The sequence below is a fragment of the Pelecanus crispus genome, chromosome 10, assembly GCF_030463565.1.
Source record: "Pelecanus crispus isolate bPelCri1 chromosome 10, bPelCri1.pri, whole genome shotgun sequence".
NCBI lineage: Eukaryota > Metazoa > Chordata > Aves > Pelecaniformes > Pelecanidae > Pelecanus > Pelecanus crispus.
The window spans coordinates 20,514,463-20,540,382 of NC_134652.1; the positions used below are offsets into that span (position 1 = coordinate 20,514,463).

The following is a 25,920-nucleotide window of genomic DNA, read 5'->3' on the forward strand; positions in this document are numbered from 1 at the left end:
TACCATGCATTTGCATATAGGTGTTAGGAGAGGATTAGGTAAACTACTAAGTTGTTATATGGAACAGCTGAGCTATTTGAGGTTTCTTTCAATAAGTTGTAGCTTATAAATTCTAACAACCTAGCCAGCTGATGTAGGAGGATGTCCATTTCTTAGGATCTGTATGTGAAGAAATACTGTCAAGGAATACCTTTTCACTTTTGAGGTGTAACTCCTCTGTGTCTTTAGGCCAACTGAATATTCACTGCATGCTGAAAGATCAATCTATTGGGAGGATCCTAGTGAGGTTTGTCACAGGTAGGTGTAGTGTATGTTTACGTTACAAACCAACCTAATTTTCTTCTGGTAAACAGCCATCGAAAGGGTTAGAACTGGTGCCAGCAAACTAATGCTACAGTCAGTGGAGCTATACTACTTTAACCAGAGGAAGACAGAGACAGTATGAGTAATTTTATATGGCCTCCCACCTCACTGGAGAATAAATATGAAAATTGCATGGAAATAAAAGTTCTCAAACGTAAGGTAGAGGGCTTGGACTTAAGATGGACAATTACATGCATATCTTTTAAAACTTGTTTAAAAATATGCTTGAGGTACAGGAAATGTGTACTTAAAATATAAATGAAAAGGAGATTTTGGGGTGTCTGCAGACACTTGAAATATTGCCTTACTTGGAAAGGGTGTCTGAATGTAGTAGAGAAATACTAGTGGCATCTTGTCTTCAGAGCCATGAACACTCAAAGGGGATAGTGACATCAACAATAATTCTCTTCCCAAGGAAGCTCTACTGCAATTAACATATAAAATTAGCAGGTTAAACATGAACCGTATTCATTGTTTGGGCTGGGCTAGGACCAGAAGACTGAGCAAAAGGTGATGAAAGCAGCTGGCCTACTTAATAAGAGACTGAAGCTAATTATACCGGGAATGGTCATTAAAGGTGTGGGATCTAGTCACTTCCCTTTTCCTGGTAGGTGTCTGAGGTGTTCTTGCAGGGGGTTTGGGATATGCTTTAGTCAGAAGTAGCTTGGGTGGCAAACTAGCTACCATTCATAGTTGTTTTAAGTTTTATCTTTCATGCTTTTTTTTCTTTTTCCCCCTCCCTTTCTTATGAAATTTTCTTCCTCTCTCTCTCCCTCCTCCCCTCCTCAGCCTGTTTTGCTACTTTCCTTTTTAGGCAACTGGAGTCTGTTATTGCAAAAATGACAAAGGAAAATGCTTCTCTGTTGTAACTTGTTCTGTCAGTCTCCTGTAAGCTGCTGTTCTTATGTTTACCTCCCTGGGTTGGGTTTCTCAAGACAACTGTTTCATGCTACCAAGTAGAAATCATTTAAAGGAAATGTAGCTTGAGAAAGAGTGATACTTTTAAGTTAATATTTAACCAGACTCAAACAAGCTCAAGAACATTTCAAGTGAGGTTAACTTGTTGGGCTGGTGAACAAGGAAGAACTCAAGCAGTGAAGAATAGGCATGGGGATACTCTATTCAGAGGTACGTGACCATTTTCTGCACAGTAACTGAAGCTGTTGAAGATACTGGTATTCGCTGGGTTTGGTTTGTTCCTTTTGCAGCTTCCCATACACAGGGAGGGATATATATATACCCATATACATATCTGGAAGTTCTTTTCCTTTGGAAATGCTGTACTTCAGCTATGACAAATTGACTGTTTGTAGGAGTAAAGAAAATGCAATAACCAGTGTAATTATTATGACTTCACAGAGAAAGTATGTGTTCAACATTTTTTGTTGTTCTGTGTTGAGATCAGAATGATTCTGAGCATGGTGCAAACAAAAAACAACTTTGCAAACTGCAAACAACTCCTTGGCTTATGTTGAATATAGATAATAAAGCTACTAGTGCCTAAGGAAACATTCCCCCCCACCCCACAATTTTTTTAGGAATGTGATTTTTTTTTTTTTTTTTTTAGCTCTTATCTTTATGGGTTTGTCCCCAGACTATGGTCCATTTGGCATACCCCTGGATTTTAGCATAAGTGCTACCTAAACATATTAATTATTTTATAAACTTTCCATTTGTACACTTGGGAACAAATGGGGATTTTTGTCATTTTTGACTGTGAATACAGTGGATTGCACTGCTGTTTCTTTTTCTGGAGATAACATTACATAGCTGTTCCTTTAAATGTTACGTTTCTATGCTGAAAGTCACCCTTTTATTTTTAAAATGCTATTCAATGAAATTGAGTATCTTTTCCTCTTTCAGTATTATAGGGAGTTGGAATCTGTGCATTCATAAGGTGATGGGCTGGGTAGACTGCACCTTATTCTGAAAGGATTTGTTGCCTCTCTCCAGATCTGCTCCTCTGAGATAGTATTGTATAAGAAACCAGTGTCATCTAGCTTAATTAAAGTGGTGTTAAGAGAATGTTCAAATGCTGTCCATATCTTCCATGCTTATTAGTTATTATTTTCATATGCATTAATTCTCTTCCCTTAAAAATTTTGAGTGAGATATAGTTTTCTGGGTAAAGTATGGTTCATTTATACAGGATAGGAATCTAGAGAAGTGCAAATAAGAAAGTGTAAGTTGCCTTTTCTGAGGAGTATGGACTGGATATTAGTACATTCCTCAGAATCACAAACGTGATTTAGACTTTCCTGTTTAGTTTGTAGTATGCCTCTGGATGAATTTTAGTGCACAGGAAGAGATGTGGATTGGTTCAGAATATCTGAACATTATGAAGTGACTCCTTTTTGCCTAAGCTACAAAACGTTGATGTAACTTAGGCAAGCCCCTGCAGTTCTCCAAGGAGGAAGCAATTATAATCTGAAATTGCTCTCCCAGTTGCAAGACCGGCTTTACCTTAGCCTCCTCTCTATTGGCTGAATGCTTTGTCCTTAGCGCTGTGTCTTTAACCTTTATTTGATATGTGGTAGAACTTGCTGAATAGCTCATGGTTTATCACTACCTCAGCAAAGCTAAGCAGAGGGAGATGCAAGAAGCTCTGAAAAGAAGTAGACAAATTCAGATGTGGCAGTTCATCTGGATCTGAGGTCCTGATTTCAATCACATGGCTCACAACTGATTTAAAAAAAAAAAAAAAAAAAAGAAAAAATCAGTTGTGTAGAGGTATTGTCCTTCCTGACAGCGAAAGTTTTCTTTTACTTTTCTTGCACCCCTTATCTGGTGATCTTGTATTGGGTGATCCCATCTGTGAAAACCCTTGCCTGTCCTACGACTACTTCTCACCTTTCCTGAAGCCTCAAGTACTAAACAATGAAATCCTATTCTGAAGGGCTTGTTTGTAGAACAAGAAGTATTGTAGAAAGAGAGGTTCTAGTCTAACCATAGAGGTTTTGCTTTAAACCTACATGGTTTAGTGGGCATGGTGGTGTTGGGTTGATGGTTGGACTGATAATCTTAGAGATCCTTTCTAACCTTAATGATTCCTAGTTTTTACTTTCATTAAAAAATAATCCAGCCACCAAGCCAGGAAGCATGAAATTGCTACTCTCCCCTTAATTGGTTTAGTGGTGGACTTGGTAGTGTTAGATTAATGGTTGGACTGGATGATCTTAAAGGTCTTTTACAACCTAAATGGTTCTATGATTCTGTGATTCAGTTTTCCTTTGAACACTAAACTTGCATGAGCATCACTCAGTCATTGGCATATTTAATCTTCAAACCCTAATTTCCAGCCCCCAGTGTTTTCCCTTTGCTTTCTTCAGCTGGGCAGAGCCATGTGCTCTGGTTCATAGTTAGCCCTGATTCTGTGGCAGGGAAAAGGCACCACTGGTGAGGGTAGAAGGAGGTTGGTGTTGCGATTCTTTGTTTTCCCTCCCATCCACTGTATGTTTTGTGCAGCATCATGCAGTCAGGTTCATCACGTGCATCTTGTCTGAATGTTAGGTGGTGCTGCAGAAGTGTGAGTGAGAGCAGAGATGAAGGGTTTTGCTTCCAGACAGTTCAAAGAGGTGCTCACTTCCTCTTTACCTAAGCTGGAATTCTTGATCCTGTTCCCCCTCCGTTCAGACCTAGAGCTCTTGTTTGTATTGGGTGTAATGTCTGATGTGCCTATGCCAGGTCTGCCCTGCTATGTTGTGGGGGTGGACTAGGTCTGTTTTGAGTTCTCTGGGGCAGTCAATAATGTGGTGTAGGCAAGAGTAGCCACTTGGTGTCTTAGACTGCCAGCACCCCCAGAAGCTGTGAGCTCAGTTCCCACTGATGCTTTCTTCAGTGTTTTTTGTTGTGGAAGCACTGGCCTTTGTTTCTCACACATGCCTAAAGAACATGCCATAGACTTTATGTCTTTGCTCCAGTTGCTAGTGCATCTCTAATGAGGGAAGCTGCAGGGGTTCTCCTGGCTGTCCTACACTGCCATGAGACTTCTGCACTCGTAGTCCTGCTCCTCTCTACAGCTGAACCCAAGTCTGAGACATGAACTTTGGATTCTTCTGATACTGCTTCCATCTTGCATGTGAAGCCCAGTTATTCTGAGTACGTCTCATAGGTTTATTTCCCTCTTGTGTTTGACGGGTGGATAACAATAATGTAATAACCATAACATGAATCAGAAGGTGGTTGTTAAGCTACATCATTGCTGAGGTGGTCTTCTAACACTGTAGAAAACTGGGTGAGGGTTTCCAGACTTTTAGCCTTTTCTGTAGACATAATGGACATGATTTTTCTTGGGTTTTGGATGGAATCTACTGCTTGTACATAACATTGTCCTAACTCTATAATTGGCCTCACTGCTCATATTCCAGACTGGTGCTGTCTAACTGTGTGTAGGTAAGAAACACTATTAATTGTCTTCTGAGCAGAGTGTGGAGAGTTGTTTAAAATAGTCTTAAGCACAGTTAGTCCTAATTTAGATAGAGCTACCAGAGTGGCAACACAAAAAAGTGAAAGGTGGAGGAGGGGTTTGTAGCAGAGGCTTCACGACTACAGAAATCCTTGCATACTTCTCAAGCTCCAGCCTGGAGCCAGTCAGGTTTTTTGTCCATTCTGCTGCTACTGGAAGCCTGTTTTGGAGCTTTACTCTAGACATGGCTAGATACCTCTTTCTAATTTTCATGCTAAACTTCTCAGCCAGATATATCACCTTGTTCCTTGAAATTAATTGGCTCTACTTCTCAAATACTTACCCTTTAATTTATTTTGGAACACTTACAGCCCTGTCTCTTCCTAGCCAAGCTAAGCAAATCAGTCTTTCTTCAGTCTCTTTGTATTCCTCAACTGTGTAGAGGTTTTATGTTCCTGCCATAGTCTGATGTCATTTTTGGACCTAGATGACAGGAACTGTATCCACTATCCCAGTTAAGTGCCTTCTATAACAGCTCTCTTCTCTTTCTGTGAGAAAGACTGCCTAATACAATGTTTGCCACTGGTTGCTGTTTCTGATGCCTTTCTTAAACAGGTGAGTGATTGCCACCTTTTTGTAATTTTTCTTATCTTTATTCTTTCCTAACACATTTTTTCTGAAGTCCTATTGTTATTGATATCAAAATAACGAGCTTATGGTTGTTTGGATTGCTTTGTTCCCTTACTTAAATATTCTGCTACTATGTTTGCTCCTCCAGTCATGGAGTCGTGTTTGCCAATTTGGGAGGTATATTACAAATCTGATCTATGGGACTTTTCGCCTTTCTTTGACTAAAAGAGGCATTTTATAGAATGCAAGCTAGCACAGTGGGCCTCGAGAAAATCACATAAAACCAGGAAAAAAGTTTGGGTTTGGATTTGTGGATTATTTTCTTTTTTTTAATATGAATGGAACGTGTTAGTGTATGAAAAAATCAATTCTACAAAAACCCCCACTGCAGTGGAATAATAATAATAATAACAATAATTTTAAAAATACTTTAAGTACATCAATTACCTATGTATTAGCTGTTGGAATGGATGTGAATTGCTTCCTTACATTCTCTGTGCCCTGGGTGGTTTCAGAAGGTAAAAGAGCACGAGTGACTTTTGTGTGCCAGTCTCTGTGCATGACTTCAGTCCCAAACAATGTAGTCTCTTAGGGAGTGGTAAGTGCTCTGTCATTATTCATGGCTCTAGATCTCAGTTCAACAGTAGTGTAAGGTTTAGAAAAAGATCCCACAAGTCAATGAGAGTATCAGTCAGAAATGCCTTGGGCTTAATGGCCTAGCAAGTAAAACTCTTTCAGGCAGTACAGAAAGAAAAGTGCAAAAGCAGATTGCTTGGTGACATGAGCTGCTGAGCTAGGAAGAATCAGACTAGAAAGGAGTAAAGTTGTATGGTAAATGACTGGGATTTGAACAGGTGTTCAACCAAACAGCAAATCTGCTGCATCTTTAAATAAACAAAGCAATACTTAAAAGCAAGAATAGTAAGGAAATCAGAGGTGCAGACAGACTCCACTTGATCTTCGCTTTCCTGGACATGAAGATATGGTACTAGACACCAACATGACAGAGACCGAGATTCTAGAGCAAACTGATCATTTAGATGGCACTGGTGTGCAGGTCACACCAAGAGGGATTTAAAAGAGGGATTTCTCCTCAAAATCATTAAAATGGTTCTGGTTCTGGAAAAGTGTATAACAGCAAATGGCACATGTAGGCTTTTAAAAGAATATAGACAGATGATGCAAATTTACAATGTTGCATGTATTCTTTGTCGATTTTATAATAAAAACAAAACAAGAAGTGGTGCAAGGTCTGGTAAGCATGTAAATACTTTCTCTAGAAAGAAAAATCACTTCTCTTATGTAGTTATCCGGAAGAGTAAGCAGCAATGATGCTGGAGGTAAACTTGTGTTGTAGATCAAAGTTTGACTGAAATAAAAGTGTAAATAAGATGAATCTTTGTAATGTGAAAAAAAGAGAAAAGCTAACTGCAGGGGGAGTGAGGAAAGAGCTCAGAGTTCAGGGCTAGATCTTGTTCATGTAGTGTATTTAGGATGTGATAAAATGAGGAAGGGAAGGTAAAACTGCAGATATTTAAACAAAATTTCTATCTTGGAAAATGGTGAATAAAAACCTCAGTATTAAAGACAGAAGAAAACAAAGAAACTTACTCTCTTTTTGACTGGAGAATGTCAAATGCTACCAGTCTGCCACACTTCCCGCTATTATTTTCTACCTGTAGTAGGCCATTAGAAACTCACAGTACTCCTGTCATTCTCAGCCTCTCCTTAGTCTGAGTTCTTGCTGCTGGAGAGGGAAGGAATTGCAGGTTATGTGAAGGGTGCACAGAAATACTGAGTGAAGACTTGAACAGCAAACAGATCGCAAAAGCAAAACAGGATCTCAGCTGTGAGCATATATGCGTGTATTTTTTAGATATGAAGTTCAACCTGAAGCCCTAGAAAAGAAACATTGTGGAGGTTTTAGGTGTTAGTGGGGTTTTGGCTTTTTTTTTTTTTTTTTGCTTTTTTTTTCCTTTACATTTCTAGCTCAGCTTTCACCTGAAGTGTGGTTCTGTTCCGGGAATTGATGAGTCAGAAGTGGTACCTCTTGTTCAGCAGTGCTCATCCAAAGAGAAAGCCTGCTGTAAACTTAGAGAGGTGTGGGGCTTGTCAGCGCTTGCTGCTTAATACAGTGACAAACTCCTTGAGACCAGAAGCCGTTTTTTTAATGTCTGCAAATGAACATTTTTTTCTTGGATTTATTTCTTGGATTATAGACACACAGTCCAAATGGAACAGAAAGTTTATTCCACTGTGCAAGGGCTGTGACTTCTCAGGGTGAGGTTTGAGAGCTGCTGTGTGGCAGAGTATCTCTTACCACCATCTTCTGGAAGTCACCTAGAACTACAACCTCTGTCAGGACTGCTTGGCAGTGTCCTGTGATGTGCATAGTAAGTCAGAATTGGAAGAATGGATGTCTTAGTGAAATGTGTGCTGATGAATATTATCTTCTCTCTTCAGCCCATTTGTCAGGCAGCTTATAATAATGATTTCAATGAAGTTCAGCTCCTTTTGGAGCGCAACAGCAACTATCTGAACATCCAGGACAGCTTCGGTGGAGACACCCCCTTAATTTGTGCATGCAAACAGGGAAACAACAGGATAGTTAGCTATCTTCTAAAAAGAAATGCTGATGTCAACCTCAGAAACAAGGTAAGTGGACACCAGCTCTGCAGTGACTGTTCTTTCAGATTCTTGGAGTTTGCGTGTGTGAACACTGGCAGTACTGCCAAACCTGAGGTTTGTTTCCAACTGAGACATAAGTATAGTCCCCGAATTATAATTTAATAAACCTTTATGTTTCTATTTGTCTCCTCATTTATTTTGCTAATTTGCCATTGCACACAAGATAATAAACACTGCCAACCAGAATTTCTCTGTGTGTTCACGTTCCCAGTTTAGGTAATACTGCATGTCACCACCAGTCTCTAGTGGGTTCTGCCTTCTTACCCATGCAGTACTCTACATTCATCTTACCCTCCAGCTTGTATCTGTCTCTTCTGCAGTTTTTCTTTTCCCTCTGTCTTTTTCTTCATCTTGGTTAAAAGGAAGGTCTGAAGGAGAGCCTGTTCATCTGTCACAAATGTATCCCTGAGGAGAGACTGACTTCATGAAAAACTTCCTTATTCCCTCTTCAGACCTGCTTTTGTCACATTATTTGACATGTAATTGCGTGCTGGGGGGTGTGGAGGGAAGCCTTTGTCTGTTCTTCACCTGTTCCCTATTTAAAAAAACCTGCCTGCCTTGCACAATAGCTGTGACTGGCTATTTTCCCTAAGGTGAGGAGGAAGTGTGTTTTTGTGGTAGATTTCCTTGTAGGTTACAAATAAAATGTAGCCAAAAGATGCGTGTTCTGGCTTCATTAGTAATTTATTCTTATGATGTTAAGGGTGATAAATAGCCAGGAAAAAACCCCATAACATTGTCCATTCTGTTGTATCATCTCATACTCCAAGGCAATGTTTAGCAAGTCTCTACACATTTGTGGGCTATCTTATATCTCTGGTTTCCAGTGCATTTGTTTATTTCATAGGAGGGCAGCAAACGTTTGTGAGGTCAGAGGCATATTCTATCCTATCTGTTCTTGATGCAGAAGGCTCTCCATCTTACCTCAAAGCCTCTTTGAAAGGGTTCACTATTTTGCAGTAAGATCAATCTAATTGCGGTGGCAGCCATTTGCTAGCTGCGCCTGGCTTTATTGAATGCTTCTCTGCTTCACCTTCACCGATGGAATCAGGCCCTTGGGTGCAGAGCTTGACTGTGGTGCTCAGGACTGAGAATGGAGAGCAGAGGATGACACAGAAAGGCTTCTCTGCTTATTTGGGGCCTCAGTGTTAACACTGTAATCTAGTTTGTCAAACTCCAGTCTGACAACCAGTAGAACCTGTAGGAGGTCTAACATGAGTGTTCTTTAACACACAAGTCAAAAGCTCTACCCTTTAGTTGCTTTGGTACGCTCAGTATTCAAGGATTTTTTTAAACTCTCTTCTCACTAGGAATCTGCTGGGGGTGTTGCTGCTTGCCTGTGTTTCTCATGTGTGCCAAAGGAGATGTCATAAACTCTCTTATGTCTTTGCTTCAGTTACCAGCACCTCTATAAGAAGAGCTGTGGGGATTCTTCCTGCTGATTTAACTTACTGGGTAGTGATAGTAGCCACATGAGATGTCCACTCTGCCTTCTTTCCCTCTGCAGCCATGTCCAAGTTTGCAGACATACACATGGAATCCTTTAGATCCCACATCCTTCCTCCATGTGTAGCCCAATTTCCATGGGCTTGGATGTGTTAAATGTGCTTCTACTTGAAGGAAGCAAAATGCATGTGTCTGTTTCCGCTTGAAAATCTGAGAAATATTTCTAGTAGATAACCTAAAAGAAAGCTTGTGAAATATAAAATGGTCTACTATTGTCAATATTAGACAAATATAATCAGATCACTGAATCTGGTACTAATCAGAGTTATTTTGTGTTTAGAAAGACCGCACATGTCTGCATTATGCTGTGAGAAAACGGTTTACCTTCCTTGACTATGTGCTCATCATAATCCTTATGCCAGTTATGCTTATTGGATATCTTCTCATGGTGAGTCTGGATGAAAGTAGGAAAGCCCCTGTACCTTTCCCTTTCCCCTTACCACCTTTCTCATGGCAGTATTACAGGTCAGGAACCTGTATAGAATATGGACTGCTGTTTTTAAAGCAAGGACTGATGGAGAGCAACAGAATAAGCAGGGATTTTACTGTGAATACAGCTAGTGAAGGAACAGAATTGTATAACTGCATCAGTCTGGCATTTGCAGAAGCCAGACACTCTTCTTTTTGGAAAAAAAACCCCAGTATTTAGCCAAAACCTACTTAGTATTACATGCAGATGAACTGTCTTACTGTGTTACTCTTTCCCTTGCACCAAACAGGTCTCAAAGACTAAACAGAATGAAAACCTGATCAAGATGTTGCTTAGAGCTGGTGTGGATGTTAATGCTACAGACTTTGTAAGTGGGTTTGTACAAATGCAAATGTGGTTTGTATGCATGCAACATTACTAAAAACAGACTTCAGAATCTTCCAGCGATACAGTCCTGCTTTCAGAGTAGGATCAGGGACTGAACTGACTGTGATGTAGCAGGAGGATTCAGTGTTTCCCCTTGACACTTAGGCAATAGTTTTGTAATGTAGACAGAAATAATTCTCCGCTGATGAACTAATTCTGCCTTTCTGACCAATGCCCTCTTAAAAGAATCCAGACAAGCTGGGTTGAAATACTTACCTATTAAATACCTGATCCTATAAAGAATCTAGCGATATAAGGGTTTATCTGAGTTTATCATCATTTATGAGTTCTTGGACTGGAGCAGATTTGTGGGCAAAGGTCATGCCACAGTGCTAGTCCCTGTGTCTTCTCTTGATCTTCAGAGTGCACTGATCTGCCCTGTGTAGAGTTCTGTATCCACTAGCCTACTTGGGTGTGGTAAAGAGCTCCTCTCCTCTAAAGTAGAAATGGAGAACCTCTAATTTTAGCAGCACCAAATTCTAAAACATGAGCAAACAGTATTGCTTAAGACATACTTGTTGAGATCAAGATCATTGAATCTTCTGAAATGAGTAAAGAATTATTGGCTTCCTGATAAAGGTAACAGACCTGTTTTAGCAGCATCCTCAGGGAGGAATGATTTTTTGTTCCTGTTGCTCTTAGGAGAGTGTATTTGTTTTACTGTGTAGTGTATTGTGACAAGAAATGATATGTGTCTTTTGCATCCAGCTGTTAGGGGGACACTGATAAGGCTGTTACACGTAGTCATACTTGCCTAAGGTCTACTAAGTAATAGAATTAAAATTCATCTGCTATGGTTTCCTTTCAGTCTGGTAGCACAGCCCTTCACTATGCTTGTGAAATGAAAAACCAGGCAGTCATTCCTCTACTTCTTGAAGCTCATGCAGACACTTCTGTAAAGAATCAGGTAAGAAGGTGAAGTTCGTAACTGTATTTCCTTATCATGATGGTGAACCAGGATGTTGTAGGCCTTAGCTGGTGTGCAGCAGTTTAAAAAACACGAGTGCATATCTTCCTGGCAGCAGACTTGTTTGCTGTGCGGTATAAAGCAACATTTGCTCCATTGCCTTTGTTGACAAGAGCAACTTTAAAGTCCAAATCATTCACTGCTGGATTTCTACCAGTAAACACTGCTGCATGTCCACTGGATTGGCAGATCTCTTGGCTATCTTTATGGTACCACTTCTTAACTCAGAGCTGCTCTACAGTTGTTCCTGAGATGCAGGCTGCAGGGGAGTGGTAAGAGCCTTCCTAGGAGCTTTTTGTGCCACTGGACACTGTTCTTCTGAGAGGGTCTAAATCAAGCTGCTTCTGTCATCAGAAAAGTTCGAATGTTGTCCAAATAAATACTGACCTGGGAGTATCTGCATTACTGAGTTGAGGTGAACAATGTATTGCCCATGTTGCTCTTGAAATCAGCTCTTAGCTTAGCTCTGCACTGACTTTGGACATTAGCCCCAGGAAACAGTGGAATGGCTGTCACTAGCAGAGGGGAGGACTCTGCCCGTTGTTTCAGTGAGAGTAGTATTAGACCCCACACATTCTGAAACCTTTGTTTTAGAGCAAAGATGCGACAGTGAGATGCAGGAGAGCACTGCATGTGGGTGGCAAATTCAGGAAAGCTCTTTGTACTTGACCCATACCCATCATATTGCAATGTATTTCATCTGTTTCTTTCAGGATGGGGAGACTCCCTTAGATGTAGCAAGAAGATTGCACTTCCACAACATTGAAAGCATGCTAAGGAAAACCTCCTAGTCATCAAGGACTCTTGAACATGCAGAAAATTACCTCATCTGGCAATCCATCTTGCACAGCAGCAGGGGTCCTGCAGAGGGTTGAGGGCTGTTACTTGATAAAGACTTGGTCCAAATCCACCCATTCCTTGCTGCAGACTTTGACTATTTTGTGTGAGAGTTGTCAGTACCTGCAAAGCCACATGGACTGAAAGGAGTTTGATTTTACTAAGCCGTGAATGATTGCAATAGTGTTCAAAATATTGCCCTTCTCATCTGCTTCCCCAGTTTTGTTACTTGACTTGCACAGACTGTGGACTTTGAAACCTAGCTATAATATTTCTGGAAGCCTAAATATTGCACATGATGGTTGGCAGTCAATGCAAAAATAAAATACCCTTTAGAGTGTGTGTTACTTGTTCTGCAGGGGATACACTTGACAACTGAACAATATGCAACAGCAGTTTATACAAAGTCTGGTACCCTTTCTCTTTGTATTTCTCTTCCTACAATGGGAGTGGCTGGGAAAATAGATCTCTCAGTTTAGCACTTTGTCCTTCCATCCCTGCTACAAGTTTCAAACACCTTAATTCTCACTGTGTTGCTACAAGGGAAGGATTATCTTCTCTTTTTTTCATATAAGAAACAGCAAAAACAGATTCAATGAGTTGCTGGAGACCACAAAGAAAGCCAATTCCCAGGTTGCTTTAATGCATTAAGAAGTAATAATGAAAATATGTTTGGCGCGGTAGAAAACAAATCTCTTGACTAACTTTCCAATATAAACAGTGTACTAAAGAAAAAAAAATCAATAAATGAAATGCTGTTGATGGGAACCAGATGTATCCTTCCCATGGGAATGGACAGGATAGCATGCTTTTCAGAGTGGTGCATGCAGCAAGGGATGCATATGCCAAAATAAGAATAAATTTATGAGTCTTCTCTTGCATAGGTGAAGGCAGAAGTAAACCTGCAGTGGTAAGCAATGTATTAATGTGGCCTGGCGCTTTGTGATTTAATAATGCAGCAATAAAGGGGAAACATTTCAAATGCTGCTGTATCTTGCCTTCTTGGTCTAATGGATCTTTATTTTTGTTGACAGTTTTGGCCATTTCCTGTAAGCTGTCATAAGTTCAGAAGACAGATGCCATGATCAGCACTGCTAATGGCTGCTAGACTAGGTGCATGGACAAGCTAGTGCATTTTTCCTGTGTTGCAGAACACAGATATCTTTTTTAGTGTAATGATTCTATTGCATGCTGACTCCAGCTACAAAGGGTCTTGGTTGGGCAATATGAGCTTGAGGCCCCACCCAGAAACACCCTGGGAAACAAAGCTACGCTGCCTGAGCCTGTAATAATGAACACTTTGGGTGTAACCTGGGGACAGACATTCTTACCTACCAGATCAACTTATAAGTGAGTAGATGTGAGGCACTTGCACGGACAATGAAGATGCTATCTCTTTGGGCTAATGGCCAGAAAGCAAAACCAGCTGACTGCTTTCCCATGCTGTAGAAATTGCTTGAACAAAGAATGGTCAAGACACAGAGTTATGTAGAAGTCAAAGCTGATAGCTCAGAGTGCTTGCAACAACTTCATTGCCAGTGTCAAGAATAATTCATGGGGTGGAAGCTGTGTTGTTTGGAGTGCATCTTGCCTGATGGGTCTACATCTCCTCATTCCTCAGCTGCCATCCGTGGTCTTTGAAGTTGGGGGGTTTAGAGTGTATGAACAAACCTTTGGGTGATGTGCAGGCATGGAGGGCAGGAGAATACTTCAACGAGTTTTTCTGAGGTTGGATTCCTTGATGTTTGGAAGTAATTTATTGCCTGTTCAGTTTCTTGTGTCTGAAGATCTCTTGGTTGTGTTGACACTAGGTAAATGTGAGGAGGGAAAAAGAAAAAAAAGCCAAGTTCTCTGTCAAGTGGATAAATGATTTAATTTAAACAAAGTTCAGTTGTACTTCAACAGAGAAATGAGCAAATCCTACTTTTGGGTCTTCACGGGAAGACACATATTGGGCATGGGAATGCCTTTATGGGGTATGTAAGATATACATGAGAATAAGAGAGTTTAGGCTTAGGAAAACCAGTCTTGTAGAAATAAAAGCTGTCCAAATTAAGTGATCCCTGCAGTGTGTGCTCAAATATATTAATGTTTTTAGCTTTCATTCCTATACACCTCAAACTTCTTAGGAAGACGGCAGTCACAGTAACACAACGGAAAACCTCAAACTATGAGGAAAGCAAGAAACAAACAAGTGCAGATAAATACCTATACTCGTATCAGTTATGCATGTCTGTGTGTTCACCTCTTCCCCAGGTATCACACTTATTGCCAAATAGAAATTTTGGAGGTTTTTATTGAGTGAATCAACACTCTGCATGTGGTTTCAAAAGTATTTTGTTATTAATTCAATGATTTTCTGATACATTTTCTCAGCTGCATCAAGGCCCCAGATGAAATCAAGATGTCCCCAAGCAGGAAAATGCTCATGGTAAATCAGATTACTAATCCGAGGAAGTAGCTTTGCCATGTCTTTTGGATCTGCAAATTTGTCACGTCCAGCACTCCAAACAGCAATTGGTATGCTTATCTTCTCTATCTTGTATGCAGGAGGAGTAGACTGTAAGAAAGGGAGGAGACCTGAGTGAATGTTTTTATATCAGAAGCTGTGTTTGGGAAAAGGATTCTGTGCAAGCATCTCTCTCTACCTTCTGCCCTCTCTCCAATAAAACAGTAAGGATCAAGGCCACCCTCTTGGTGTCTATTTCCCCAACGCCATTCCCTGTCTACTATGAAAAGGAGCAATCCATCCTCTTCCTGTGTCTTTCCTTAATGCATGGTGAGGAGTTGTCCTGCAGTTTGACACCTGCTTGTGCCCTTCAGAGGTGGGGATATGGAAAAAGCAATGTCTGTGTTTATCAGGCAAGGACTGTGGAGTTTATTCATGTGTATGTTTAGGGTGGGAAGATCTTTAAGTTTTGTTGGGGCATGGAGTGCAACTGTTGGTCTTAGGTGTTATGCTTTGAACTTAAGTGGCAAGGAAATATTTTGGCCATTTATAATTTCACTCTATGAGACAGTGTGCATGCGTAGAAGTGACTGATTATATCTCTGGAACCTTTCTGTCTGTGAAAAGCAGCCTGCCCTGGTACAGAACAGGACACTGCAAGTCGAATGTGCTGGTTAGACATGAAATGACTGTCAGCCAATTGGAGAGGTTACCATAGCTGTGAGACTCATTTCCTCCCTTAACTGAAAGGCAGGCTTTGATGATTTTTTGGGGAAGTGAAGAGCTCCATACTCATCCAGTCCTAGAACTTGAGAGTAGCTCTTAGCCTTTTGGGAACGGCAGGTAAATTGACATGTTGTTGGATACCTCCCTGCATCAGAAGGGGAGGCAAAATGAACTTCTGTTAGCTGTCTGTGCCTTGTCTGTGAATAGACTTTTATATGTATGAGTATTAGGTTCAGGTGAAACATTATCTCAGACCACTCCCTCCCTCTTTCTGTAGCACTCAAGGTGCTAAAATCTGAATTTTCCTGTTCTTAGTTTTGCCAGGACCCAAGGATGAGTTCTCAGGAAAACCATATTGCCTTACCTGGTTGTATTTCTTCATGTTTTCCTTAGAGCCATAGTCATAAGCTTGAAATCGGTCTGCATATTTTATCTGTTAAAAGAACAGATAAAATGTTAAGTGTTGAGACACCTAGAAGCAGAGTGCAGGAGACTTTTTCCTGTCTGTGATTGAAGCCAAGGCTCAGGCAGCGGACTGTGAGTTACTCCCGCCCCTTCCTCTGCTTGCAGGCTTCCAGGGGTACTGGGGATGAATCGAAGGGCGAGTGGCTTCATCGCCTCCCCCCTTGCTAATGTTCTCTCCTGATCCTCAGCTGCCACCCTTGGTATGTTTTGTTATGAACACTTTGCTTGACTACCTTTTTTTAACTGAAGTTGGGGTCCCTGTTCATGATGTGGAGGTGGGCTCAGTTGTCACATTGGAAAGAAGTCCTGAATGTCTAGAACATGTCAGAACTATGACTAGCCTAGTGTAACATATGATGTCTCCTTGCACATCTTGTCTTTTGTGTGTCAGTTTTGTCCGTTCTGCTCACAGTAGTGGTGACATTTCCAGAGGCTCTGTACTTAGAAGCGTTTGGCTATACATGAGTTGTGCTCTGACAGCAGTTTTGAGGTGGAACATTAGACACAAGACATTAGACTTCTTGAGTCTGTATTGTCTAACAGACATGATATATGCCCTGCAGTACTGATGAGTGAAGAGTTAAGTAAACATCTGTTTGGGTTTTTTTCTCTGGGTTTTTTTTTTTTTTTTGTAATTTTTAAAAATTTTATTATTTGCACAAACCTTACAAGTAATTTCGTTTGTGAGTGGTTGTATGTAATACAGGGTGAGAGAAAGTCAGCGTCTGTCAGTTTAGAAAACCTTGATTCAAGGCTTCAGGTAGCTGGGAATGTGCTAGAAATCTGTTTGCTGTATTACCTTTGCTATTTTCTTCTATCCTGCTATACCTGTGTTTGCTTTGTAGCCTCTTTGTTAGAGGCTAGCAAAATAGGCTGTAAAGCCACTGCCTATCAATGGTTTGTCCCCATTTCCTGTCTCTGCGTAGATGTATACTGCAGGACTGACTGCTGGGAATTTTTGCCAGGGGTGTCCTCAGGAGCACACCTATATTCTAGACCATATTAAGTGTTTGCAGAAATGGGGGGTTTGTCTATAGGATGTATGCAGATATATCCTGGCTCAGCAGGCACACCTGGACACATGCAGTGATGTTTCTTGGCTGGAGCAGTTTTGTCCTGGTTTGATTCAGACCATGAGCAGAACAAGCTCAGAACTGCCAATGCCTAAGTAGAAACCCACCTTTAGAGACCTGGAGTCCAGGATCTGGACAGCGGTGAAAGTGGTTAAAAGGGTTTTGGAAAAAAATATCTAATGGGAACATCCCTGTAGAGCAATGTTGCTGGAGTAGTACAAGGCAGTTCCTCACTTTGCCATTGTGTCAGCAGAAACATTTGTGGGATTAACTGCCTTGGGGAGGTGACTCAGGCTGCAATTAACCCTCTGGGAGAAAAGCTTTAACCTGGATCACTTCTTTGTCTGGCTCATCCCCTGGCTGCTCAAGTTTCCACTATCCTCCTACTGCTTGCCAAGTGCTTAGACCATGCTTGTATTCACTTCTGCAGCTTTCAAGGCAAATGTCTTCATAAATAAAGATGAAGGCTGGAAGCCGTTAGAGCCCAACATGCAGAGAGGCCTGATGTGCCCTGGGGAAATCTCAGTGCCTGATGCCAAAGGGGCAATTCAGGTAATGGTCTGGTGAGCCATGGGAAACAGTGCTCCCTCTGTGGCAGGTGTTCACAGCAGCATGTGAGAAGATGTGGTGGGCAATTTCCCAGATCCACCACCTCTGGACTTCCCTGGACGCTGTTGGTTGCATAAAAAGCAGTAGTAAGAGTCTGTTTATACCTGATGCCAATGAATAATGTTCTGTACTGATGTTCCAGCAGGGGAATGTCCTACGTATGTATCTATTCGACTCTGGAGAGAAAGCAGAAGTGTTATAAAGGCAGGGATCCAGTGTTGTGACAGAATAAAGCTGTGAAGGACCTGAGCAACATACTGCTGCTGTGTTAAAACCCCATTTTAATATGATATTCTTCAAATATCAAACAGAAAACTGAGAAGCAGACTTAGGAATAGCTGGCTAACAGTATGCACCTGCACGATTTCTCCATGAAAGTGAGTCTGTTCCATGAAGATAGTACTACTGTGGGATACTGTGGTTCAGCAACAAACAGTAGAGAAAAACTTTCCAGTCCTTTCAAAGTAGATTCCTCACTTCACACCAAACCCCCATGCATGTATAAGTCTTTTGGAGATTTTTTTTTTTTCTTTTCACTTTACTCCTCGTGCTGAAGAAGCCAGCTTACAAAACAGATCACTTTTTCTTCTGTTTGCATTTTTATAGTTCTGTTAAGGAGATGTTCTCCAATTCTCCCCTGATTCCTCCTCAGACTTGTTATCTTGCCCTGAGAACCACATTAGTGACTTAACCCAAGTCAGGAAAGATCCTTAATGGCTTAGCTCTGCAATTCAAAAGGGCTGTAATGCCTTTAATTGCTTTTGCATTGAACGTTTGATTCTCACTGCTTTTTCCTGTATGTGCTTTTACAAGTGGCTATAGATGGAGAAAAATGGGCCCCAGTCTTTACAGACATTGCAGTAATAAAGATTACACAGGCCAGCTTCTGCATTCTTTGGCCACTGTAAAGGGGATTTAAGACACACTACAGTGTCCATATGTTGGCAAACATCGGGACAAGTCTCCTGTCTCTCCTGTCCCCTCTGACTGATGCACCAGTCTTTGTGAATCCCACTGTAGGTGTGTTGCACTCCTCAGGCACAGTGCAAGGACTTTCTGTAGCTCTGCATGTTGTGGATTGAGCTGTTGGACCCAGTTCTAAGGACAACAAAAATAGGAAAATGCTCCTTACAGTAGTTCTTTGGGACTGAGTTCTGGTGCAAGTAGTCTGAAAAGTAGGAAGGGAAAAGGAGCTTTTCCCTGTCTTTCACTTATTCCAGTGTTCAGAGGACCCTGGTGTCTACATGCTAAGGAAGGAAACTGGGAATCGTATTACCAAGAAGGCTGACTCCATCATCCATTGGCTTTTTTTAAGGAGCATCTGTGTAAGACCAAAGTCTGGTTGGCTTAGCCCCAAAAGAAGGCACATCTATTGACATGTGCAATATAGCTCCAGACTGAATTCAGTCCTTTCTGGGATTGGAATGTGCCTGGTTGTTGGTCCCATCCATCATCAGCTCTAGTCTGGTTTGGCACTGTTCGCACCACACAATGTCCTGGCATTCCCTCAGTCTGCTGAGAACTACATTGTGGTTTATGTATGTTTACATGCATGATAGTTACTAGATAAGGATAAAATGCACAAATGTAACTTCCAAAATAACCTTAGTTTTGAGTAGATATTCTTGCATATACTTACCGTGTTCAGATTTTTTATGCTGCCTCCAGCTATGTAACAGAGTACGTGGCCACAAAACTTATCCAGGCTTGTACAGAACCGTGTCACAGGTCCTTTCAGAAATCCGATTTGGTGCATGGCTCCTTTGCAGCCAAGTACTAACTGAAGGAAGGGAAAAGTGCAACACTTTTTTTTCTCGTTACAGGAGCATTTTATGCAGGAAACTGTTGCTTATAGCCTAGCCTCCTAACTCAGTATTCGAAGATCGCTGAAACAGCTTGTCCTTTCAGTACCCCTTAAAACACCTTCTTCCCCACAGGGCATCAAATATCCTTCCTTCTTCATATTATTGGCATCAACCCTGGAGGAAGCCATCCTTCCATTTCTAGTGTAGTGACCTCAATGCTCGCTTATTTCTGAAGTCCCAGAGATTGTCATGGCTGTCATTGCAGCTCTGGTTTAGTTCCTCCTGCACGAGGCCAGCAAAATAGTAATTAACAGCAAGAGTCCTATGATGAGACAGAGTTTTACAACTGTCCTACTTCACTGGGACCTGCTGCTACAAGCCCTATATCGCCAGTATTTTCCCCACAGAGTTTGGGAACAGATTTTTGAAGAGCACTCAATCGATCCCAAGCTCTGTATCAGCATGTCACCTGTTTGCAAACACTTTGTTTCAGGTTAAGTGAACCCTGTGAAGGTAAGTCAGACATTGGGCCTCTTAGAAGGAAAAATGACATACCCTGAGCAGTGATTCAGGAAGATTTGTGATCTTAATCAGAGGGCTTGTAGCATGTGAGCATGTGGTTACCGGGCCCAGAGCACAGAACATTTTCACCCGTTTAGCCAGCTCAGGGTGTGTAGAAAATGCTATGAAGCCTGCAAACACAAAAGAGACAGCCTGAGTTAGTGAAGACATTTTCCACAGACAAAATAAATAAATAGCCAGTAGGTAGCAAACAAGAAGTGAAACTAGATTTGAAACCCATTATGTGTTGTCCATGTTTGTCTGTGCTGCATTTTTACCTAAGGCAAGTGTTGAAGCTAAGTCCTGAAATTAATTTTATTTGGGAGGCAAAGTTCATTCTGAGGTTTAGAGCATGTCTAGACATTGCCTTTATCAGAACGGTTTTTGTAGGCAACACGTCAATGAGGTTTTCATGATAAAATCAATTCCCTCTAAAGTTCAAAAAACTCTCATAAAAAATTAGTTTTTCAGGTTATACTCTCTAAAGATATATGTATGTTCATGCTTCCATGAAACTGTAGAATAATTAGCTGAATACTGGGAGCTTTGAGAGTTTTCAACTGATTGTTTGCATCAAAGGCAGCTGAAGAAAGCCTAGATGGTTAGTTTGTTTTGCCATGAGGGTCTTTAAATACTCTTGTGAGAGGAAAAGAAAGAAAAGGTCTGGAGCTGTGACAATATATGATTTTCCCACATTTCCTTCTCTTTTTTTCTGGGTTGTTTGCACTAATGAACTGGCAGTTGCTCATTTCTAATCAATGTCTGTTCATTGATCTTACACATAAAGCATAAACATCAGGAACTTTCAGCTGATGCAAAAAGAAAGTTAGTTGCATTCAGAGGCCATGAAGTGAGTTCATGCTAAAGTCTGGCGCTAAAAGAATATAAGTTATTCACATTTATTCTTTCCTAATTTTCAGTCTCTGGCATTATGTTTTTAAACAGTAATGTGGCCAGCTATAGCCACTCATGAACTATGCTTTAAACTCTAAGATTGCCATTAAGTCAGATGACTTAGTAATGTTGAGGTACTTTTTCCGTCTCTTCTGTTACTTGAAATTATGTATTATATGTGCTGCTTTATCTTTTTAGTTTTTCCTTCCTGTTCACAAGGAAAATAATTGCATGTCTTAATACAAAAGATGAAATTAATGAAGATTCTGTTGTTGAGAATTCAAGAAAAATACCCAGTTCCAGTACCTAAAGTACACAGTAAATAACCACTTTTACATCTCTAATTATTTAAAAAGATGAACTATATTTGGATCTGCTATTATGTTTCTTTGCTTATTGAGGGTAACAAAAGCTGGTTTTAGAAAAGTTTTGCATATTTTCCAAATCTCAACTCAGAAGGCACTTCTACATTTGCTAGCTCTCCAGAAACAAGAAAACCAACTGAATCAATGGGGAGACCCACCTACTGATCAGGTAGGAACATGAATGTTTGTGAACCGTGAGTATCCTGACATTACCTGATGTTGTGCCTTCAGAGTGACCAACATAGTATACATCCTTCTGTCCAGTTTTATTCATGATGAAGTACAGCTCTGCTGGAATATCGTATTTACCCATTTCATCAAAGCTACAAGGGAGAAACACAAAAAGCTAGCAGACAATTCGGCTACCACAGTGTGAGTTACTGAATGTCAGTTTTGTTCATTGCACCAAGCAGGACCCATTAAAAGATGAGGTTGCCCACTTTGTCTGCCTTCTTGCTTGAGCTGGGGAAGGTGGTAGAGGGACACAGCTACACTGCCAGGCTGCCTGATGCCTTGGGCTCTCTGTGGAGGAGGTGCCAGTTTCGCCTGCCAGCTGCAGCCCTTGGGGAACTGAATTTAATCAGTGTTTTCACTAGCATGGGTTACAAACACATTTCTCTTGGTTGAATTAAGTGTGAGACAGCAGAGATTTCTAGACAAGGCTGCTCAGCCTGTTCCAGCTGAGGTACTTGCTCTCCCTCTCAGAGTACTGTCTCCCTTTTCCTCAGCATCCCATTTTATTTCCCACTGTCTGAAATCTCTTCCCCAGCCAGTGCTCCCAAATCAGACTAGTAGTGAGCATCCTTCTTCATCTTGTTCTTTACTCTCCTGTTCTGATGCTCGTTTAGGTAAAAATCATCAGGCTGAAGTTATCTGGTCCCCTTGGAGTTCCTGTCTTGAGTAATTCTCCTTCTACAGAGTACCTGAACTGCCAGAATGCTTTCTGGCTGGGATTAAGGGTCTTGTGTTTTAAAGACCAAGTGTTCCCTCGGCTGTTTCCCATCCAGACATCATAGCCAGCATCTGCGAGGAGGAAGCCCAAGCTGTTGTTGGGCAGGTTAGAAATCCAGTGGGTAGCATCTCCTAGAAAAGCATGCTGTAGGAAGACTACAGGCTTTTTCCCTGGAAAACATGAAAGTATTCTTATATTGGAGCAGTTGTTAATGTGTATTTAAGATTGGGGTGCAGAGTTTAGTTTGTGAGAGGTTTTAAATCTTTCCTTCTTCAGGAAGTTCCCAGGAGAACTATGCACAGATATTGGTCTGAGAGACCTGAATAATTTGTTCCATGCAAGCAGGGACTGTTTCATGACATTTCATAACCATTTCATGACAGGACTGGCAAATGAGGAGGCCTGTCCCCACCTCCTCTTGCACTGGAAAGCCAACTTACAGGTCCCTGTATTGAAACCATCTACCCACAGTTGAAAACTGCTGAAGACATAACAGTGTATGGAAGACAAAGAATAATTCCAAAGAAGCATATCTACCCTTAGGTCTATTCCGTAACCATCTGAGCAGGGTTGAGAAGCCCCTGATCTAACTTTGGTTAACCTTACTTTGAGAGTGAGCCTGGTCCAGATGATCTCCAAAGGAGGAGGCATCAAAAATAAATTATTCTATAATTCTAATAAAGAGTAATAAACAACGTAGCAGTATCCAGGGTACCTTGAATTCCAGGTAGAAATTTTTATTCCATTCAGATAAAATGCATTTGCTTTTCATTGATGACCTGATTTCTTATCACCTTCCTTCAGAATATCTCTGCCTTTCAGAAGGCTGGGAATTAATATTCATATGCCTAACCTGAGAGGCTTTCTTGTCAGGCTTCTATTTTAAATGTATGTTACTTAGGGTGTTAATGCAAAACCTCCCCAAATCCAGTCTACCAAACCCTCCCCCAGCCCACATGAGGGAAAAAAACTGGGATATGACAAAATTATTAGAGAAGTCTGAAATAAGGACAGAGACACTGAATGTGTGGACTTCAGATGGATTCAGAATTCAGGCCACATTCCTGACTAGGTGCTCTTGCTGAGATGGAAAGGTGTGGAACATGCCATTGCATGTGCAAAGGGAAAAGATGGGTGACCCATGTAAGAGTAGGCTCTCAGACCTTCCTTACGTCCTATAAGAGTGTCACACCTGTATTTTGGCTGTTCCTCCCAGCAGGAATTCTGAAAACACCAAGAATATATCCATCCTCTGTGGTAACTTCATATTCCTCGCTGGGGTATCCATGATATCTGATAATTTCACCCTGTGGGAAGCCAAAGGAGAGCTTGCTAACATGCAAGTTGTCTTGTTTTGGAGGGCAACCAAGCTGAGCAGTGTGCATGTCGGTTGTTCTGTGTTGGCAGTGCAAGGGCCCTGGCCGCAGGGACCATGGCTGAGAATAAATATTGCAGGTCTTGTAAAAAGATGCCTCAAAGTCTTCTTCAGACCTGCTTAGGTGGTAGCTGTCTGGCATTTGACCCCATATTATGGGACAAAGCAAAACTGTACTGAGTGACTATCCTTTTGGGAGATAATTTGTCATGTTTTGCAAGACTGAGACAGATCATACCTTTCTACAGATTAAATACAGAGCAGTAGCTGCATAAGACAATGCCAAAAGCTGTGGGGTTTTGTTGCCAAAGTGTGATTAGACAAGCCATGGAGGCAAGGCAAACAAGGGTGGAGCTCTTGTCACTAAAGAACTCATGAGACCACCTACACCTAATTTTGCATGTACGGTGAGGAAATCTTTGGTGATTCAGAGCAACGGGTGTTGGATTACTTTGCGTTATGAGAATCTCCTCTTTGAAGAAAGGGTTCAACCTCCCTTGCCACTGTACTGAGCAAACAGGTTGTTACAGAAGGGGAGGACTTTGCTTCCCTTAAGACTAGAAACTAGCCTTTGCTTCCACTGCAAAGGAATTCTCTCTGGCAGCTCGGACTGTTTGGATAAGAGCATCAAGGTTTCTTCTAGGCTCATGCTTCCTATCATACTGCTGGAGGGATCTTTGTCCTTTGCTAGGATTGCACTCTTCCCTTCTTTGTGTGGTAGCCTGAAATACCAATATGTGTTGAGAAAGGTGACTGCAAACAAGTGTCGTGAGGCATGGCCCAGCCTCATGTTCATCATGTATCATATCATATCATATCATCTTTTGGGGTTCACCCTAAATGCAGGCAGTGAAAGTCTGTTGTTCAGTTTGATACGGACTGGAGCATGTAGTCTCTGCTCTGGCCACAGTCTAGGGCTGAGTCCTGTTTCTGGGGTCAAAATTCAGTAGCCTGGATCTCCAGTACCCCTCAGGAGGTTCTGGGGAGTTGCCTGGCCTTGGAGCCAAAAGTAGCAGCTGGCAATCTCCATTGCAGTGCTATGTGTCTGTCCTCATGCAATGTGCAAGAGTCACATCTGTCCCTGGCACATTCAGAGCTGGCCCTCGTTGCACTGGTGACTCTAATGCAGTGGGTTTGGAAAAGGCAGGATGGGAAAATGGCAAATGTAGAAAGGGCACTTCTTAGCCTCCTGAGAGAGACTGTTAGTGATGGGACAGTGGTAGTGGTACTTGAAGAGATGCTTAGAATGAAAAGGAGAGAAGGCGACCCAACTTACAACGTTCATAAAGCATTCAGGGTTCCGAGTCTTCCTGTACTGGCTTTTGTCTGAATTCAGGGTGGAGGCTGTTGTCAGTCCTGCTGAAAAGGCAATTCCCTGGGAGCAGAGCAGCATGAGGAGCCACCACATCTTGGGACTGTGTGAAAGAGCACATGCAGGGGTGTTTGCGTTAGGAAAAGAATGCTGTGGAATTCCACAGGAAAACCCAAGTGGGGAGTCTCCAGAAGGTTGCCCAAAATCTGTTCCCCAAGGGGCTGCCGGAATAAGTACCTGTGTGAGGAGGGCCTGTCCACAGCTTGCGCTGTGTAACAGGGAGGGTTGCAGAACAGGTGAGGAAAACACTTGGGGATACCATACAAGAATATACCTGAGCACTCTGCAGATGACAAGGGAGCTGTGGGCTAGGAAGGGCCAGCTCTTGGCATGAGTCTAGCAGAAGCTTGACAAAGAAGCATGAGTACCTGAGATGACCATCATCTAGCTTGTCTACCTTTACCTGCCTCCACTTCTCTGCCAGCAGGAGAGGTGAAAGGAGAAGAAAGGACTGTTTGTTTCCTGTCTCCTCAGGAATGAGGTGAGAGAGGTTTGGGATGGACTCTCTTTCCACCTGCCCTCTTCTCCTTTGGGCTCAAATGCTATTCTTGGTGCTGGTCAGTGGTGTGCTGGGGTGAGGGATCAGTCAAAGAGGCTCATGAAGTGTTGTGCAGGGGCCAGGAGTGATTCAGGGACTCTGAGAGGAGATGTAACGCGCTTAGCAGAACATGCATGCACCAGATCAGTGCCAGTCTGCACTTTCACCATGAGGTGATGTGCCCCAGACCAGGTTCAAGTTCTGTTTGAAATTAGTTCCTCTGAGAATATGAAGCAAACAAGTTGACCGTGTGTGGCTTCCTAGAAGCCCCATGTGTCAGTTCCCAGTCAGCCTTGCCTTTCAGACCGAAACTGAGCCATCTAGGTCTCCATTTACCATCCCCTTGGGCTTCTTCACCAGCCCCTTGCTGCACACTTCTTCCAAAAACCTGCTCTGCTATCCCCAGATAATTGCATTTTCCTACTGCTACTTCTGAGCCCAAAGTTTCTGCCTCTCAAAATTGATGGCTGCCACCTGCCAAGAA

General features: G+C 41.8%; 2 protein-coding genes across 2 annotated transcripts; one reads left to right on the plus strand and one right to left on the minus strand.

Moving 5' to 3' along the window:
- Positions 1-1,470: 1,470 nt before the first annotated feature.
- Positions 1,471-12,225, plus strand: ANKRD22 (ankyrin repeat domain 22). The gene is made up of 6 exons (XM_009478246.2): positions 1,471-1,491; positions 7,862-8,053; positions 9,873-9,980; positions 10,312-10,389; positions 11,257-11,355; positions 12,129-12,225. The coding sequence occupies exons 1-6, from the start codon at positions 1,471-1,473 to the stop codon at positions 12,204-12,206; spliced, it is 576 nt and encodes a 191-aa protein (XP_009476521.1). The 3' UTR covers positions 12,207-12,225.
- Positions 12,226-14,578: 2,353 nt separating this feature from the next.
- On the minus strand, positions 14,579-24,946 carry LOC104032393 (lysosomal acid lipase/cholesteryl ester hydrolase). Its single transcript, XM_075717533.1, has 9 exons — positions 24,803-24,946; positions 23,344-23,458; positions 22,123-22,321; positions 21,413-21,522; positions 19,935-20,071; positions 19,214-19,354; positions 17,679-17,750; positions 15,792-15,860; positions 14,579-14,812 (listed from the first exon to the last, which is right to left on the minus strand). Exons 1-9 carry the CDS (start codon positions 24,932-24,934, stop codon positions 14,579-14,581), a joined length of 1,209 nt encoding a protein of 402 aa, XP_075573648.1. The 5' UTR covers positions 24,935-24,946.
- Between the last annotated feature and the right edge of the window lie 974 nt (positions 24,947-25,920).